At 35.3% G+C, this 20,743-nt stretch overlaps 2 protein-coding genes across 2 annotated transcripts in view; one reads left to right on the top strand and one right to left on the bottom strand.

Annotated features, from left to right (window-relative positions):
• LOC109363293 overlaps window positions 1-3,405 on the bottom strand; it is a 7,149-nt gene extending 3,744 nt beyond the window's left edge. The window contains exons 1-5 of the mRNA XM_019609547.1: window positions 3,209-3,405; window positions 1,900-3,176; window positions 467-1,798; window positions 276-392; window positions 41-215 (exon numbers count right to left, since the gene is read on the bottom strand). Of these exons, the coding sequence (XP_019465092.1) occupies window positions 41-215; window positions 276-392; window positions 467-1,798; window positions 1,900-3,176; window positions 3,209-3,405 (3,098 nt within the window). The remainder of the gene's footprint in view (window positions 1-40; window positions 216-275; window positions 393-466; window positions 1,799-1,899; window positions 3,177-3,208) is intronic.
• Window positions 10,272-15,381, top strand: LOC109357748 (cytochrome P450 71A1-like). Its single transcript, XM_019601786.1, has 3 exons — window positions 10,272-10,552; window positions 13,712-14,396; window positions 14,752-15,381. Exons 1-3 carry the CDS (start codon window positions 10,308-10,310, stop codon window positions 15,364-15,366), a joined length of 1,545 nt encoding a protein of 514 aa, XP_019457331.1. The 5' UTR covers window positions 10,272-10,307; the 3' UTR covers window positions 15,367-15,381.

Below are 20,743 nucleotides of genomic sequence, written 5' to 3'. Positions count from 1 at the left end.
CACTGCTATTAGATGAGTATGTCTTGGATTTTCCATGTACCTGCTTACTAGGCCAACTGCATAGGCAAGATCAGGTCTTGTATTGCATACATATCGAAGAGATCCTATCATTTGTCTGAAGAGGGTTGAATCTACTGCATTATCTTCTGAATTCTTAGTGCTAGAGTTGCATAGAGTATGTCCAGTTTCAATTGGAGTTGAAGCTGAGTTGCAATCTAGCATTTTGAATCTTCCAAGTATATCAGTAATATACTTTCTTTGATGCATTAGTATACCTGCTTCAGTTCTGAGGAATTCGATTCCAAGGAAGTATGAAAGGCTTCCCAAATCAGTCATTTCAAATTCATGTTTCAGCTTTTCTTTGAACCATTCAATCTCCTCAATATTGTTGCCTGTGATAAGCAAATCATCCACATAAAGGCATGTAATGATAGAAGCTTCTGTAGTGATTTTCTTGTATAGATGCCATGCTCATTGATGCATCTCAGAAATCCTAGCTTCAGTAGGAATCCATCTATCCTTTTGTTCCAAGCCCTGGGTGCTTGTTTCAAGCCATACAAGGCTTTATGCAGTCTGTATACTTTGTGCTCCTCTTCTGGAATTACAAAACCAGGGGGTTGTGCTATGTAAACTTCTTTGTCTAATGGACCATTTAAGAAAGCAGATTTCACATCCATTTGACAAATGTGCCACCTCCTTGAGCTTGCTATTGCTACTACAAGTCTTATGGTTTCTAATCTGGCCACTGGTGCAAAGACTTCTTCAAAATCCAGGCCTTGCTTCTGTAGAAACCCTTTTGCTACAAGTCTAGCCTTGTGCTTAGAGACTGATCCATCAGGCTTCAACTTCACCTTATACACCCATTTGACTAGGATAGCTTTCTTGTTCCTTGGCAATTCTGTTAGCTCCCATGTAGCATTCTTCTCAATTGAGTTAATTTCTTCCTTCATTGCTTCTATCCAGCATTGCTCTTTTATTGCTTGATCAAAGGACACCGGCTCCATTTCAGCTAATAGAGCCATATGCACAAAGTCTCCTTCTTGAGTGATTGCTGAGTCATCAAGAAGTTCATAATCTCTGAGTCTTGGTGGCAATTGTCTTGTTCTTTGTGGTCTTTCTCTCAATACAGCTTGATCATCATTGTTTATTTGAGCATCTTCTTCTGTTTGTATGTTATCCAACATCATCCTTCCTGAGTTGTTGGATGTCTCATTGGATTCATTCCAATCCCAAGCTTCTCCTTCAATGAATCTTAAGTCTCTGCTGTATGAGATTGTATTTGTTGTAGGATTGTATACCTTGTAGGCTCCTGTTGAATGATAGCCTACAAAGATCAATTTTTCTCCTCTGTTATCAAGCTTGCCTCTTTTACTTTCTGGTATGTGCTTGAAGCATATGGAGCCAAACACCTTGAGATGTTTTGCAGTTGGTTTGTGTCCTGTCCAAGCTTCTTCAGGAGTCTTGTTTACCAACCTCTTTGTAGGACATCTGTTCAAAAGGTAGGTTGCTGTAGATATTGCTTCTGCCCAAAACTTCTTTGGAAGTGACTTGGTCCTCATCATGCTTCTTGCCATATTCAACAAGGTTCTGTTTACCCTTTCTGCTGCACCATTATGTTGAGGAGTATATGGTGCAGTGATCTCATGAGTTATTCCTTCTAATTCACAGAAGTTTTTGAACTCATGAGATACATACTCCCCTCCACCATCACTTCTAATCAGCTTTAGATTCTTGCCACTTTGTTTTTCTGCTTCTGCTTTGAAGATTCTGAATTTGCCAAACACCTCAGATTTCTTCTCTATTGCATAAGTCCAGAGTTTCCTTGTGAAGTCATCCTTGAAGGTCACAAAGTCATCCTTGAAGGTCAAGTTTGATGTAATTGCACAATCTCATCCTGACTCAGGTGCTCTAGACTTTTGAAGTTTAGATGCCCAAATCTTTGATGCCAAATCCATTTCTCATCTGCTATAGACTCCAAGCATTCCTGATCAGCTAACTGAATGCCAATCTTGAAGGTCCTATTTTGGGCTAAAGGTGCCTTCAAGATTAACACTCCCTTCTTGTTGAATACCTTGAGCATCTTTTCTTCTAGCCTCATTTTGTATCCTTTCTCAAGTAATTGTCCAAGACTTAGAAGGTTACTCTTCATTCTTGGCACATATAGCACACTTGAGATGTATGAGGTTGAGCCATCCTTCTTCTTGATCATCACCTTGCCAATCCCTTCTGCTTTGATTATGCTGTCATCAGCAAACTTAATTCTTGTTTCTACTGATTTGTCTAGAGTTACAAACCAATCTTTATTTCCTGTCATGTGGTTAGAACAACCTGAATCAAGATACCAACTACCTGAACTCTGGTTTGTTACCATTAGCAAAGCATTCTTTGACTCATTTGCATCTTGAGAAGGATCAATGCTCCTTGCCATCAGCAACACTTCTTCTTCTGATTCATCATCCTTTGCTAGCCTCACCTCCTCTTCTTTGTTTTGGATGACCCTTTTCTCTTTGCACTCAGATGCATAGTGTCCCCAATTTCTGCAATTGAAGCATTGGATCTTGCTCTTATCCTTCTTGCTCACTCTTCCCATCTGATTGTTCCACTTCTTGGTTTTACTGTTCTCACAACTATTGCTTTGAGTTTTCTGATGTGAATTTGATCCAAACTTGCCAGTATCAGATTCCACTCTCCTACCACCTTGCCATCTTGCTTTGTCTTTTCTGAATTTCTCATTCTGCCCAGGGACACTCTTCTTCTTGAATTGAGCACTTAAGGCTTGATCTGTTTGTCTATAACTCTGCCTTTCCATAAATCTCTGCTCATGCACCTCCAAGGATCCTTGCAACTCATCAACTGATAGAGTGTCAAGATCCTTTGCCTCTTCTATCACTGCAACTACATGATCAAACCTTGGATGGAGAGTTCTGAGTATCTTTTCAACTACATGTTGCTCAATTGGTGTTTCTCCACACCCCTTCATTTGATTTATCAAACTCCTCAATCTGTTGAGGTATTCTGCTATGGATTCTTGCTCATCCATTTGCATCAACTCATATTGCCTTTTGAGTGTCAGCAATCTCACCTTCTTGATCTTCTTTCCACCAGAATAGTTCTTCTCCAATATCTCCCAAGCTTCCTTCGAGCTTGTTGCAGCAGAGATCTTCTCAAAATTGGCTCTGTCCACACATTGGTGGATCAAGAAGATTGCCTTGCAATCTCTCTTGTTTGCTTCCCTATACTCCACTGAGTTTTCACTGAGTTTTCATCAGCAATTGGCATTCCTCCTTTCACTACATCAAGGCATTCTTGAAACCCAAAGATTGCCTTCATTTGAATGCTCCAATGTTCATAATTCTTCCCATCCAGAATTGGAAGATTCATTGCAAAGCCATTCGAGTTTGCCATTCTTCTACACCACTGATTTCCCTTCTGGTTTTGCAGCCTTGATTCTCAATCCGTGAGCTTCACTTCTTGAAGCCTCTTGCACCCACTCTTGGCACTACCACAGATCCCTGATCCTTGAAGCTCTTGATACCACTGTTGGAATTAGAAACCAGATTGGTTTCTGTTCTGCATTACTTGCAGAACAAGAAACAGAAGAAGAATGAATGAAAACGAGTGAAGAAGATGATGATGAGGTTAGGAGAAGAATTAGAAATCAGAGAGGAGAGTAAGGAAGAAGATTCTCTAGTTTATTCAATGAATTCAAGTTGTAATTACATCAAACTTGATTACTTCTACTTATAGTAACTCATAACCAACTTGGTTGTTATGAATTCTATTTTTAGAAAGTATCACAACTAACTAAACCAACTTATACAAAAGCTATGAATTACACTTCAATCTATTACAAAATCAACACTAATGATGATAAATATATGAATGGTGGATGATATACTAACAATATAAAAAAACACTAAACATATTTAACCCTTTTAAATGATAGGATATCAATGCTATTGAGTTTTTTACTCCCCCAATTATTCAGAAACTTGATCTTTATCTATAATCTACATTTCAATTATGGCTGTATGCTCTGATTTTGAGTGAAATCATGTTAACAATTGAATACTATTTCATTTCATAGAAAGGTTTCAGTGATTGAGCAAAATATACAAGTGGTAATTGTTGATGCACTATGGTCAATCACACATAAACTTGCAGGTATCGATTCTCCACCCCCACCACTAGATCCCCCTAACCTAACATCTTCCCAATATATTACAAACTCTAACCTACCCCTAAACCCCAACATACACTCTCATAAACCCAACATCTTTCCAATATATTACAAACTCTAACCTACCCCTAAACCCCAACATACACTCTCATAAACCATACCCATACAGAATCAATTACATCCAAATATTCTAATTGGAAAGAAAATGGATCATCTCTATTACTGGCTGAACCCGCCAGTACTGGAGAGGATCCCAGCCTAATTGGAAAACATTTACATGTTCATTAGAAACCTGTCTTGGCCTTCTTTTTATGAGAAACACGAAGCAACAATGTATACCTCATGGATTGGCTATTTCATCATGAACAGATTGTAAAGTTGAAGTTTAAAACATGCAACAATACATACCTCATGGATGCCACATACCATAATAACAAAATTACAATAAAAATCCGCAAAATTAATTGGTCAAGAAGAATAAGAAATAATTGATTGGAATATCGACTTCTTAATGGAAGCAGTAACAATTTGAGAAAATCACAACTTAGTAAATAGTAATATCAACATGTAAATTCAGTTGTTAAATACTGTTGCACATGGTTATGGGATTAATTGGAGTTAACTGGAAATCTCCGTCATGTTTCTGATAAATCTAAAATATATGTAGTTTTTGGATATCACTATTAGTATGAAAACTCAATTTTGTGACACTCATTTTTTTACAAAAATTTCAAAATAACAATAAAAATGACATTATGGTTATCATAGTAGTTTTTGGTATTTTATAGAGTTGCAAATAAATTTTTATCCAACAAAATGTATTGTGACAATTTTTTGGGCTAAACAAAACATTTTTATCCTACATGATATTTTTTTTGTAAATATTGTACGAAAAACATTTCTCATGAAAATGTATTTTTAGATTTCATGGAACCAAATTATATAATATATTTTTTGTAAATTTTATATGAAAAACAAATTCTCATGAAAATGTACTTTTAAATGTCATGCAACCAAATTATATAATAGATCTAAAAAGTAGATCTATATTAAATTAATCTTTCTCTTCAAGCTAAGTAGACAATAGGAGAATAAAGATAGACTTGCAAATTCTAAAAATCTGGATGAACTATTTTTTCCTTTTTACCTATCTCTTTTTTACTTGATCACTCAACAGAAAAAAAAGTTAAAAATATATTTCCTAGAATACTCACATGTGAGTTGTTGGGAATTGTTATTAAAGTATCTTCCAATTAAGTGGATGGGAAGTAATTTTATTTTATACATCACATGTGACTTGATGTGTATTGGTATTAAGTTATTTGACAATTAACTAGATGGAAGTAATCTTATTGTATTATACTAAAAGAGAAGTTCCAGGTAGAATATTAAGTATAGTTATAAGCTCAATTAATAAAATGATACAACCCTATAAATAAAAGCACAATAATTGCTTTACTCACAACGTAACACCATAGATCACATATTCACAATGTCTCATTTTCAATATTGGATCAATCAAATATTGACAGAACATTTTTAAGAATTAAAAGTAACATTTTGATTAATGAATATCCTTTGTCCATGTTTGTGTTTCTATTGATGTATCAAACCAATTAAAATGTATCATTCAATTAAAAAGAAAAATAATAAAAACATAATTGTATTGCTTGATGTAACTTGATTGGATACAGACAAGGTGAAACATGATTTTTGGGGACATGTAATCTTTGTTCCATATGATTAACTCAGGACAGAAATGTAATTCGGGACAAGTGATCTCTGTCTCAACTTAATATATTATTGTTACCGTAGCTTGCAATAATTATAAATGATATGAAATAATACTTATTGGTTGAGTCACGACCAGATCGCTCTCTTTAAAAGTTTCACGACACTGCCAAAAATATGCAAGCAGACTGTCAACCACACCGACCCCAAGATAAAATAGCTCAGATCTTTGTTATTGAATTCTTACTACACTATAAGAACCGATCTCGAATACACCCACCACAATATGGTTACCCTTGCCAATTCTCGAAATTCTCATAATATGGCTACCCGTGCCAATTCTCGAAATTCTCATAATATGGCTACATGTGGCAATTCTTTTTCCACAAGACTGACTATCAGTGTAAGTTCTCGAAATGCCCACAATATGACTACATGTGTCAATTCTTTTCCCCAATCTGAATATCATTGTTAGTTCTCAGAATGTCCACAATATGGCTACTCGTGCCAATTCTTTCCCTCAATACTGACTACTAGTGTCAGTTCTCAAAATTCCCACAATTTGGCTGCCTATGTCAATTCTTAGTGTCACGGAAAGAAAAGGGGAGAAGTTTGCCAAAAATGCATCGACAAAAAATATGAGGGAGAAAGGAAAAATTGAATGAAAGCGCATTCAACTTGAGGTGAGTTATAATGAGGGGAGAAGACCTCTATTTATAACATGAGAGTTTTTCCAAGTTCTTCACCTCTCGATGTGGGACTTGGGAGTTGTTGTTTTTTTAAACTCTTCTCTGTGAGACTTGGGGGAATTTTTTAGATTTCACACCCAAAAGTTCCCACTAATGGTTTCAACAAACCATGTTCCAATAATCCCCCACTTGAAATTTAAAAATGATTTCCGAGAATTTATGTGGTCTCAATAAGATTGTGCATAAAGAAAGGTGTCTTGCGACTTGAACATTTTCATAGTGAGTAAGATCCAGATTTTACTAGAGTGACTCATAGTCTTGAACTCTATCTCCAGCATCAAACTGCACACAACCTTTTCAAAGGTGTATTATGTAAAGCTCGTACATTAAAGGTCATGCACGTCTATTCCAGTATAGTGAATGCTTTAGAAATTTATGCCCATAAATTTTATAGGAAACGGCCCCTACTTCTACGCTTACATAGGTGAGTCTATCAAGAGTACTCTTATAGCCTAGGTACTCCACTCCAATTGGAGTATAGATCTCATTAAGAGTTTAACTCATCCTTACATATGTTGCAGGAATCATGTTTCTCATAATTTTATAGCATGTTCATTCTCATATCACTTCACGACTTGTTATTACCCATTGAACCTATTTCTTGAGATCTCTAGTCAGTTAGGTCGGGTTACCGCCATGAGTGATCCTCGTTCTAAGGGAAATAGTACCATACTCTTAGTAGCATTATGGACTTTCTCTCTAGCTAGTTCTTTCATCAAAGGATCTACTAAATTATTCTCAGTGTGTACATGATTCACTCTAACAGCTCCTGTAGAGAGTAAGTCTCTAATGGTGTCATGTTTACGATGAATTTGTCGTTTCTTACTGTTATAAAAGTGAATATCAATTTTTACAATAGTCGTGGTACTATCATAATGGATCAACGCAACTGGTATCAGTTATTCCTATAGGAAAATCTCTACAAGCAAGCTTCTCAGCCAACTCGGTTCTTCACTAGTTGTTACTAGTACTATAATCTCAACTTTCATAGTTGATTGAACAAAAATAGTCTATTTCTTGTTAGACTGTAGATAATTCATCTCATTATTTAAGGCTTTTTCCCACAAATTAGCATCCAATCACGTCAAAATTTCTTTAAAATTTGATGGATTCTCCTCCAATATATAGACAATATAATCAGGTCTAAGCTCTCTAGCAGTTATTGCTTTCTTACTTCTTCTAAGTTCTATTTCAAACCTTTCATTTTTTATCATTATCTCTAATCATACATATGTGATTAGTTGATGTGTCCCTATTATTCCTCAATTTAAAACTGAATTTCTTTTTTATTGAAATCAACATCGTTTAGACTCAATGATCACTTTTACATTAAGGTCTATACGCCATGTTGTTTACAATATACCCAATGAATACACAATCATAGGCTCTACTTGCGAGTTTAATTCTCTAGGAGCATACCTTCATAAATGATTTCATGAGCAATTCTCTTTATCTCATTGGACCGAGACTCTACTATTTATCATCAGTCATATGATACTTGAGTTAGTGGTTAACATCATGTTTTTTTGGTCTCAGCTTCCTCAATATCATATTTCTTTTCAAGTGCATACCAAATTAATTTGGCAGACTTGTATGGGTTGTAGTAATCATAGAGATCATCAGACAACCTGTTCAATTGAAGTTCTTACATAAGTAATCACTTTCATTCCAGAGAGCTATATCAATAGCTAGTTTATTATCCCTTTCCTTTTTTCAGCTGTTTCCTGTAGCACTATGACATCAGTTTTCAGAACGTGTGCAACTTTTCTCATAGTGGGGAAATATTTCATCTTATGTTGCCAACTTTGAAATTTGTCCTATCAAACCGAAATGGTTTGTCCATGTCATAGGTGTTCGGTCCAGTAATAATATATACATAATGTCATTGCAGTTGAAACGTCTTAAAATTGTTGTTACCGTAGCTTGCAACAATTATAAATGACATGAAACAATACTTACTAACTGAGTCACGACCAGGTCACTCTCTTTAACACGTTTCGTGGCACTACCCAAAATATGCAATCAGACTATCAACCACGCCGTCCCTAGGATAAAACAGTTCAGATTCCTATCATCGAATTCTTACTATACTGTAAGAATCAATCTCGAATACACCCACCACAATATGGCTACCCGTGCCAATTCTCGAAATTCCCACAATATGGCTACACATGACAATTCTTTTTCCACAATAGTGACTAACAATGTCAGTTCTCTAAATGCCCATAATTTGACTGCCTGTGCAAATTCTTTTCCCACAATCTGACCACTAGTGTCAGTTCTTGGAATACCCACAATATGACTACATGTGCCAATTTTTTCCCTTAATACTGACTACTAGTGTTAGTTCTCGAAATTCCACAATTTGGTTGTTTGTGCCATGAAAAGAAAGGGGAGAAGTTTGCTGGAAATGCATTAACGAAAAATATGAGGGATAAATAAAAAATTGAATGAAAGTACATTTAAAATAGAACGAGTCATAATGAGGGGAGAAAACATCTTTTTATAAGATTTTTTACAAGTTACTCATATCTCCAATGTGGGGCTTGTGAGTTGTTTTTCAAAACTCTTCTATGTGGGACGGAGTTTTTAAGATTTCACACCTAAAAGTTCTCACTAATAGATTTCAACATAAAAAAGTTCCAACATATACATATTTCCTTTTTTCCTTGTTTTCCATTAGAAAACCAAATTACACATTTTCCTTTTTTTTATGTTTTCCATAAGAAAACCAAATTATAGGGAATATGGATACTCAACCCATGGAAAGGAGGATACTTCCTCGCACCAAGCGTGAGTGAAAGAGAATATTATATTTTCTTGAAAAATTAAATAATAATCTTTAAATATAATAACAACTCAATTGGTCGGTCACTAAATTATTATACATTAAATCAATGAGTTATGATTATCTCCATTAATGGAGAGACAGATGCTTCAAAAAATAAAGGGAAATGCAATTTTTAATGACATATATATACCTCTTATTACAATGAAATTATATTTTTGTCAGTAAAAATAAATAAAATTAAAACATGCATTAGACTCTTCATTATTGAAGATGATCATTGTTAAGTCGACTTACCTTCAATACACATAGGTATTTGAGGGGAGCATATCTGCTATCTCACAGAGTGTGTCATTCCATGTGTCATTGTTTGTGATTGGTTGAAAAAATATATTTAAATTAAAATTTTAATAATTAATTATTTTTCTAACCAATTACAAGGAGTAGCATATGAAGTGATACACTGTTTTGGGACAACAGATGTCCACCTATATTTGAGACAAATAATGTAGGATTTACTTCCCAAGATAATTAAAAATGTGCAAATTTGTGAACATATAAAAAATATCATATAAAATTAGTCATCCCATAACTATAATTAGTTTTTCAATCAAAGTAATCCCTCCTCATTCTAGTCACTCCAAATGTAGAACTTGGCCTAATCAAACTTTTTATTGATATAAAATTAGTCCTCCCATAACTGTAATTAGTTTTTCAATCAAAGTAATCCATCCTCATTCTAGTCACTCCAAATGTGGAACTTGGCCTAATCGAAACTTTTTATTTATTTACATGCTTGTTCATACACACTTTCTCTATGGCTTTGCTCACTGCCTCACTGCCTAGACATCCGAAAACCATGCCTTTTCTATCCATTCAAGAGAATCTTGTATATGTGCTAAATTCAACTTTCTATTTACCTGTGCTATGTATCTTCGGTGTCTTATTTATTTTTAAGATCACTAGAAGAAGCAAAACCAATTCACCACCTTCCCCTCCAAAACTACCCTTTATTGGAAATCTTCATCAACTAGGCACTTTCCCAAACCGTTCCTTACAAACCCTATCTTACAAATATGGCCCCATCATGATGTTGAAAATGGGACCACTTCTATTGTTACCGTAGCTTGCAACAATTCTAAATGGCATGAAATAATTGTTATTGGCTGAGTCACGGTCAGGTCGCTCTCTTTAAGACGTTTCGTGGCACTGCCCAAAATGTGCAAGCAAGCTATCAACCACGCCGTCCCTAGGATGAAACAGCTCAGATCTCTGTTATCGAGTTCTTACTGCACTGTAAGAACCAATCTCGAATACACCCACCACAATATGGTTACCAGTGCCAATTCTCTTCCCACAATACTGACTACTAGTGTCAGTTCTCAAAATGCCCACAATATGGCTACTTGTGCCAATTTTCCCCCTCAATACTGACTATCAGTGTCAATTCTCGAAATTCCTAGAATATGGCTACCTGTGCCAATTCTTTTCCCTTAATATTGACTACCAGTATCAGTTCTCGAAATGCCCACAATATGGCTACTCGTGCCAATTCTTAGTACCACGGAAAGAAAGGGGAGAAGTTTGCCAGAAATGCATCGACATAAAATATGAGAGAGAAAGAAAAAGTTGAATGAAAGCGCGTTCAACTTGGGGCAAGTTATAATGAGGGGAGAAAGCCTTTATTTATAACATGACCTTTTTTCCATGTTCCTCATCTCTCCAATGTGGGACTTGGGAGTTGTTTTTTCAAAACTCTTCTTTGTGGAACTTGAGTGTTTTTTATATTTCACACCACCATATTCCAACCATCACCCACTTGAAATTAAAAAAACGATTTCTGAGAATTTATGTGGTCTCAATAAGATTATGCGTAAACAAAGGTGTCATGCAACTTGAACATTTGCATAGTGAGTAAGATCCAGATTTTACTAGAGTGACTCGTAGTCTTAAACTCTATCTCCAACATCAAACCATACAAAACATTTTCAAATGTGTATTCTGTAAAGTCCGTGCGTTAAAGGTCATGCACGTCTATCCCAGTATAGTGAACGCTCTAGAAATTTATGCTCCAAAATTTCATTGGAAGCGACCCTCACTTCCACATTCATATAAGTGAGTCTATCTATCAAGATCCCAAAATTTCATAGAAAGCGGCCCCCACTTCCAAATTCACATAGGTGAGTCTATCAAAAGTACTCCTATAGCCTAGGTACTCCACTCCAATTGGAGTATAGATCTCATTAAGAGTTTTAACTCACCCTTACATATGCTACAGGAATCATGCTTCTCATAATTTTACAGCATGTTCATTCTCATATCACTTCACAACTTGTTATTACCCATTGAACTTATTTCTTGGGATCTCCAGTCAGTTAGGTCGGGTTACTATCATGAGCGATCCACGTTCTAAGGGCAATAGTCCCATACTCTTAGAAGTATTGTGGACTTTCTCTCTAGCTAGTCCTTTCGTGAAAGGATCTACTAAGTTATTCTCAATGCATACATGATCCACTCTAACAACTCGTGTAGAGAGTAACTCTCTAATGGTGTTGTGCTTACGACGTATTTGTCGTTTCTTACCGTTATAAAAGTAGTTCTCAATTTTTTTGCAATAGTCGTGGTACTATCACAATGGATCAACACAACTGATATATGTTTTTAATTTTCATAGGAGAATCTCTGCAAGCAAACTTCTCAACTAACTTTTTTCTTCATTAGCTTTTGTTAATGCTATCATCTCAACTTCCATAGTGGATTGAGATAACATATTTTATTTCTTGTTAGATTCTAGATAATCCATCTCATCATTTATGTTTTCTTGCCACAAATCGACATCCAAAGAAGTCAAAACTTCTTGGAGAGTTGATGAATTAAACTCCATTATATACACCATATAATCAGGTCTATATTCTCTAACAATTATTGCTCTCTTACTTGTTTTAGGTTCTATTTCAAAATTTTCATTTTCTATCATTATCTCTAATCAGAAGTATGTGACTAGTTGATGTACCCCCACTATTCCTTAATTTAAAAAGGAATTTCTTCTCATTAAAGTCAATATCTTCAGACTCAATGATCATTTTGCGTTAAGGACGTAATACTTATACATAATACTGTTTATATCATACCCCAATGAATACACATTCATAGGCTCTAGGGGCACACCTTCATAAATAATTTCATGAGCAATTTTCTTTATCTCATTGGACTGAGACTCTACTGATTTATCATTATTCATATGATACTTGAGGTAGTGGTAACATCATATATAGATTTTTTATATTAACTTCCTCGATATCATATTTCTTTATTTCTCAAGTGCATACTATATTAATTTGGCAGACATATATGGGTTGTAGTAATTACAAAGATCATCTGACAACTCATTTAGAATGAAATTCATAAAAAAATCATTTATATTCCAGAGAGCTATATTAATAGTTGGTTTATCCTTCTTCTTTTTTGCAACTTATATCATAATGAGGAAAAAAAATTCATCTTATGTTGATAACGTTTGAAATTTATCCCATCAAACCAAAATGGTTTGTTCAGGTCATAATTGTTCGGTCCAGTAATATTATCTATGAATGTCATTGCAGTAGAAATGTCTTAAAATTGTTGTTACCGTAGCTTGCAACAATTCTAAATGGCACGAAATAATCGTTACTGGCTGAGTCACGACGAGGTCGCTCTCTTTAATACGTTTCGTGGCACTGTCCAAAATGTGCAAGCAGACTATCAACTACGTCGTCCCCAGGATAAAACAGCTCAGATCTCTGTTATCGAGTTCTTACTGCACTGTAACAACCGATCTCGAATACATCCACCACAATATGGCTAGTGTCAATTTTCTTCCCACAATACTGACTATCAGTGTCAGTTCTCGAAATGCCCACAATATGGCTACTTGTGCCAAATTTTTCCCTCAATACTGACTAGCAGTATCAGTTCTCGAAATGCCCACAATATGACTACTCGTGCCAATTCTTTTCCCTTAATATTGACTACCAGTATCAGTTCTCGAAATGCTCACAAAAGAAAGGGGGAGAAGTTTGCCGGAAATACATCGGCGGAAAATATGAGGGAGAAAGAAAAAGTTAAATGAAAGCGCATTGAACTTGGGGAGAGAGAGAAAGCCTTTGTTTATAATGAGTTTTTTCCATGTTCCTCATCTCTCCAACGTGGGACTTGGAAGTTGTTTTTTCAAAACTCTTCTATGTGGTACTTGATGTTTTTTATATTTCACACCACCATGTTCCAACAAATTCCAACACTAGTGATTTCATCTGCTGATGTGGCCAGAGAAATATTCAAAAGCCATGATGCTGTTTTCTCCAACCGGCCCTCGATCACAGCCTCTCGAATCTTCTGCTATGGGTTCAAAGACGTGGCCTTTGCTCCCTACGATGATGTGTGGAGACAAAACAGAAAGATTTGCGTTCTTGAGCTTCTAAGCATGAAAAGGGTGAAATCTTTTCAACCCATAAGAGAAGCACTAGTTGCAGAAATGCTTGATACTATACGTGATGTATGCATGGGCTCAAAGTCATCAACGGCGAACCTTAGGGAGATGTTGATTGCAGCCTCTAACAACTCAAATTCAACATGTACTTTCGGACAAAAGTTTGATATGGAAGATGGCAGTGGCGGTTTCGGAGATCTTGGAAGAAAGATGATGACTCATTTCGCAGCTTTTTGTGTGGGAGATTTCTGGCCTTCATTGAGTTGGATTGATAGAGTTTCAGGCCAAATTCCTGATTTTAAGGCCACTCTTAGTGCATTTGATGTTTTCTTTGATAAGGTAATTGCAAAACACAAGGCAAAGATGAAAAGGAATGATGACCAATCCGATAAAAAAAACTTTATGGATATACTTATTCAACTTCAAGAGGATGATAGGCTTGACTTTGAGCTCACCCAAGATTCCCTCAAAGCAATATTGGTGGTATTATTCTATTTCTCCTTATCAACTGGACCTACTGTTCTTGATCTATAATGTGAGAGGAAGTTGACACAAATATTCAAGGAGATGGAATTGTTTTAACAAGTACTTTAATAATATTGTTTAAAAAGTATAAAAGAATGAAAATAATATTGGCAAACTAACTTCATCCCATATGTAAATATCGTTTTTAATTTTTTTTCTTCTTCTTTAAATGATGTTCTTATTTAACATTCATTATATATGTATATATAATGTTAATATCCGTGAACAACATACAAATATACATATGTGGCTATTTAATACCCCAAATCAAATGCGAGCATAAAGATTTAATCTCCATTTTATATATTTCCAGGACATGTTTATTGGAGGAAGTGACACTTCATCAACAACAATGGAATGGGTTTTTGCAGAGCTCATGAGGAATCCAAGCGTCATGAAGAAAGTCCAAGAAGAAGTAAGACGAGTTGTGAGGTACAAAACAGTAGTAGATGAAAATGATATGAAACAAATGAATTACTTGAAATGTGTAATCAAAGAAACTTTAAGATTACATCCACCCGCTCCTCTCTTGGTTCCTAGAGAAACAACATCTAGTGTTAAACTAAGAGGGTATGACATTCCCACCAAAACAAGGGTAATTATGAACGCATTTGCAATCCAGAGGGACCCTAAAGTTTGGGACAAACCTGATGAGTTTTTTCCAGAAAGATTCAAGAACAGCGAGGTTGATTTCAAAACACAAGACGTAGAGTTTATAGCATTTGGCAATGGAAGAAGAGGATGTCCTGGAATTTCATTTGGGGTTAATTTTAGCACGTACGTGCTTTCTAATCTTCTATATTGGTTCGATTGGAATCTTCCTGAAAGTGTTGGACATGTAGAAGACATAGATATGAGTGAGAGATATGGACTCACTGTCAACAAGAAGGTACCACTTCACCTTGAACCCGTGCCATACTTCTTATGAAGTGGATCTCAACCTTGACCTACCGTGTGTCACTATGGTTTCTTAATGTTTTACCTTTCTTCTATTTATAATTTTGATGTAATAAGAATTTCCCTGTCTTGAGTTTGTACACACATTACTTGTCCTATTTTCCTATCCTGATCCAATAAAAATTTGACACTTCATTAAAAAATATTAAAAAAATTAAAGTAATATATGTGTATTACTTGGAAAAATCTTATTAGCTTGGGATATAGGGACACACTGATTTTGGGACAGGTGATCTCCATTAAAGTTTTGGGAAATACGGCTAAAGTATAATTTGTTGTTACATTAATTTCTAATAAGAATGGCATGTTTTCTAAGAGCGTTAGAAGCCATAATCTAAGCCTTTTTGCTTCACGGTATCCAAAGACATTGTTAATTAAGTGTGAAGTTGATCAAATATTATGCACTCTTTTTATAAAATTCAAATTGATAAAATTTTACTAATACATGACTAATAATTATTTAAATGGTCAAATATTATATTTGAAATATTTTATAGGTTTAATCCGGATGAATGATTGAAAAAAGTTAAACTTCCACACAAAACTCAATCAGGCTCAATGGAAGGATCACACTAAGCGAATCAAACAACATGCGACCTCCACGCTCAATGCCAGAGCTACGCCCAGCAAAGGGAGAACCACGCTCGATGCAACCTGTATGTTGAGCGTCTAAATTAAAAGAATTAGAAGTCTAGCCTCTGTAACTTATACGCTTAACACACAGAATTATGTTTAGCACAATAAGTGATGTGCCCAAGGCCTAGCACATGTTGGTCCTGCCTAACAAGTTATTTGTGTGCTCAGCGTCGAAGCCAGCATGCAGATACTATTTAAAATTTTCCAACTCGAGCCAAAGGGAGCACACTTGATATATTTGAATTGTAATACTTATTTTCCCAAGTTTTAAAGAGTTTAGCTCATTTAGATCATATAAACTAAATGTAAGCACTATATAAGTTAATCTATGAACATTTGTGAGTGATTCTACCACCCTGTGATTTTTGTATTATCCTTATTTTTCTTATATTGTGTACACATGAGTAGTTAAATACTCTCTTGTTATGATTGGTTGTAACACAAGCTTAATGTATACACACCGATTCATTTATTAATTCATGAAGTTCTGATTATATTTGAGTTCTTGTATTTACTTAATGTTTGCTTTAAGTTTCATCATCTTATTGCATGAATATTGAATAAAATATTTATCTCTTGCATAATTTCAAACTTGCATAACTAAATAACTAATACATTTTCTAGATATGAACTTGTATTACTTGTCTTCTTATGCATTTTACTTAATAGTATCTGTATATATAAAACTAATCTTGAGTTTGTTACGTGGGGATAAGATTTTCGTGTATAGTAATAAAAATTGTGAAAATAGAAAATTATTGTGTCAGTAAAAACATTTGGACTCCATTAACTATAGGTCTTGTACAACGTACTTGTGGGACTTGCACATGCGTCCAGTTAGCTTATATCCAAGGAACCCAGGTGAAAGTGCAAAGTGTCAAGATAGCACTATTAGATTGCCTATGTTTTGATGAAGACAAGGATTTAGTGAAAGTTTAAAGATAACTCAACAAATCAACATGTCAAAGACTCAAGAGCTTTATGTCTAGACTAGAGTCATAAATAGAGTAATCATTAATAGTCTTAGATATGTGTCTTAGTTATTGAGTCTAGGTTAGGTAAACCTAGATGCAAATCTCATAAGTCCTAAAAACAATCAAATCATTTACATGAGACATGTCATCTAGATTATTATATATTCGTGCATTAATCATACATGTTATTTGTGAATCTTAGGCATAACATCATGGTAAAACATGTATAGTTGATAAGCATAACATATAGGTAGTTTATTGTTTAATCTCTTAGCTGAAAATATGCTAGTTAATCGATTAAGCAAGGTGTTAATCGATTAACGTGAAATCAGTTTTAACAGATAACTGAAAAACAGAATTCAGTTATTCTCAATAGTCCGTTAATCGATTAAAAGGGCACTTAATAGATTAACTAGTTGTTAAACAACTTTTCTATATAAATTGTGTTTTAAAACCATGCTTCATAACATTCATTCATTCATTTTTAGAATTGCTAAGTTGCATATTTTCGTGCTCATTGTATGTCATATAGGCATAGAGAAATGCATGTGAGATAGTATCATGCTTAGGACTTAAAATGTCATCCAATTGTATGTGATTAAATATGTTCATTATTCTATCTTTTCTTGCATGATTCTTTCATTTCTTTTAGAGATTTTTTAGGGTAGAAATTACATGTTTCTGTATAATTCTGAACTCATACATATTCTTGTTAATTTGTGAGATTTGTATAGGGTTTATAGTTAGATTTGAATTGTAATATTTGAGCCACATTGTGCTTCATAATACTCTGTTTTTATGTTGTTTTTGTGATAAGGAACGTCGCCTCTTGATGTCTTACCACCAACGAGAATCAGTGAGTCTTCATCAAGACTTAGAGGTCTTGAGTTTAGAACATACTCTTGGTTGGGGCTAGATCGTAGGAAAGGTTTTCCTAGGCAAGTAGAGTAGTCAATCCAAGGTAGGGGTTCTGGGAATTCAAGAAGGGAGCATCTAAGGTCATTGTGCTTCATAATACTCTGTTTTTATGTTGTTTTTGTGATAAGGAACGTCGCCTCTTGATGTCTTACCACCAACGAGAATCAGTGAGTCTTCATCAAGACTTAGAGGTCTTGAGTTTAGAACATACTCTTGGTTGGGGCTAGATCGTAGGAAAGGTTTTCCTAGGCAAGTAGAGTAGTCAATCCAAGGTAGGGGTTCTGGGAATTCAAGAAGGGAGCATCTAAGGTCTTGTAATTGGAAGTGTGCATGTAAAATACATTCGTTTTAATTTTAGTGAAGAAAATCTCCCAAGATTTGAAGGGAGTGATTGGATGTAGTTTTGCAGTGGACCGCAAAATGAACCAAGATAAAAATCCTTATTGCAGGCTTTTTCTTACCCTTATCTCTTTAATTTTCAAGTTGTTTAATTGCCTATTTTAGCTGATATTTTGAATTTTGTCACTCTGCCATATCAAGATTAATTATGTTCAAATATATTTGTTGTATTGTTTCTGTAATATCGGTGAGTGGCTGTGCAAACAAACCATTCAACAACTGTCTGTTTTATGCAACTTAATCGATTAAGTTAGTGCTTTAATCGATTAACTGGGCGTTTTCCAGAATAGGGCTTTGGTAAGAAAAGCGGTATTTAGGAACCGCGACACCTAATCAACCCCCCTTTTAGGTGTGATCTATCCACTGATTCCTAACAAATGGTATCAGAGCTAGTATGACGTGCTAGCTCAACCGCATACACATGATCCTTAAGGGAAAACAAACGGGTTCCACCAACCCCTTTGGCGGTGATGGCGCATCCATTAACCGCCCTCCCGTATTCAGTGGCGAAGGATATGCCTACTGAAAGTCCGCATGAAAATATTCTTAGAAGTCATTGACTTGGATATTTGGGAAGCCGTAGTCAACAGGCCTTTCGTTCCACAACATTTAGTGGATGATGAACCGAAAGAAAAAACGAAAAGTCTATGGACTGATGATGAATGTAAAAAGGTTCAATACAACCTACATGCTAAAAACATCATCACATTGGCCCTATCATATGATGAGTTCTTTCAGGTTTCACAGTGTCAAAGTGCCAAGGAAATATGGGACACTTTACAAGTGACTCACGAAGGCACTAACTAAGTCAAGCGTGCCAGGTGGAATGCCCTAACACATGAGTATGAGTTGTTTCGTATGTTATTGAGTGAATCTATCGGTGACATGCAAAAACAATTCACTCATATAGTAAACCATTTAGTTGCTCTAGATAAAAATTTTACCAAAGGAGAACTTACTAATAAAGTTTTGTGTTGTCTTGACAGGAGATGGCAACCTAAAGTTACAGCTATCATGGAATCCAAGGATCTTGACTCCATGCCTTTGGCGACATTATTTAGAAAGCTTCAAGAACACAAGATGGAGCTTGGACACTTAATGATGCACGAGGAATCAGACCGCAAAAAGAAAATTATATCTCTTAAAGCAACAACATCTCAATCTACAGAAGAAAAATAAGATGATGAGTCTGATTCAGATATGGATGATGAAACATTGAGCCTTCTCATACAAAAATTCGGGAAATTCCTAAAGAAAGAAGACTTCAAATGTTTCCAGAAGAAAGAAGCGCACAAGTCAACTAGAAAAGGCAAGGATAACAAAGAGCGCTTCACTTGCCACGAGTGTGGTAAGCTAGGACACATGAGGTTTCAATCTCCTACTTACCTCAAGAAGGTTGATTCAGAGAAGAGCACTCATCGGGACTTCAAGTCAAAGAAGGCCTACATTGTATGGGACGTACCAAAGGAGGATACGACATCGAGCACCTCAGATGAAGAGAAGACAGCCAAGCTATGCTTAATGACCAGAACAAATGATGCATGTTGCTCAAATTCGAAAGAGGTAAACAACGAGGTATATTCTGACATCTCATCTTCCTCATCTGATGATTCACCTCCTTATGAGGATTTATATAAGGCTTATGTCGAATTGCATGAGGAATTAAAGAAATTATCTAGGATTAGTTCTAATAGAAAATGACTAAAATCCTTCTAAATGAATAGAAAATAGGTTCATTACAGAAAGAATTAGATGAACTAAAACTAGAAAATGAAACATTAGATCTAATATATTCCTGTAATACATGCAATTGCTCTAATGATAATTTATGTCAAACAACTGTCTGTGATTCTTGCGAGAATTTGAAAAATGAGAATTTGAGACTTAATGAAAAACTCGCAAAACTCACAGAGAGTCAAAAACATGTTAGACATTATGCTTAGTCAAACTAGAAATGTTGGTGACCATACTGGACTAGGATATATCCTCCCTATGCGTAGGAGAAGACCATATAGAAGACCTATTACTTGGCCTAATAAGAAATTTTATAATAATAAGTTTCCTACATGCTTTTATTGTGGCACACATGGCCACACTTCCTACTCTTGTTACATCAGGAAATATGGTGTACCTAGTGGTGTATATTTCTAGATGAAAAAGGGAGATGACTCCCTAGTTACTAACAGAAAAGGACCCAATATAAATTGGGTACCTGAAAAAAGCAAGTGATCTATTTTGCATGTATGTCTATGAGCACATGGACAATATTGGTATCTTGATAGTGGATGCTCGTGACATATGATAGGAGATAGATCAAAATTCCTAGATCTATCCTTGAAAGAAAAAGGGTTTGTCACGTATGGAGACAACAACAAAGGAAAGATATTTGGCACCAAAACAATTGGCAACTCAAATCAGGCA

The sequence above is a fragment of the Lupinus angustifolius genome, chromosome LG01, assembly GCF_001865875.1.
Source record: "Lupinus angustifolius cultivar Tanjil chromosome LG01, LupAngTanjil_v1.0, whole genome shotgun sequence".
Classification (NCBI taxonomy): domain Eukaryota; kingdom Viridiplantae; phylum Streptophyta; class Magnoliopsida; order Fabales; family Fabaceae; genus Lupinus; species Lupinus angustifolius.
Note: the sequence above shows the minus strand (reverse complement) of the source record. Positions and strands in the feature narration are given on the sequence as shown.

Coding starts and splice junctions, on each gene's coding strand:
- LOC109357748 (XM_019601786.1), top strand. CDS start 10,308: ATGCCTTTTCTATCCATTCAAGAGAATCTTGTATATGTGCTAAATTCA. Junction 10,553..13,711: donor ATCATGATGTTGAAAATGGG/ACCACTTCTATT, acceptor CACCATGTTCCA/ACAAATTCCAACACTAGTGA. Junction 14,397..14,751: donor CCCTCAAAGCAATATTGGTG/GTATTATTCTAT, acceptor ATATATTTCCAG/GACATGTTTATTGGAGGAAG.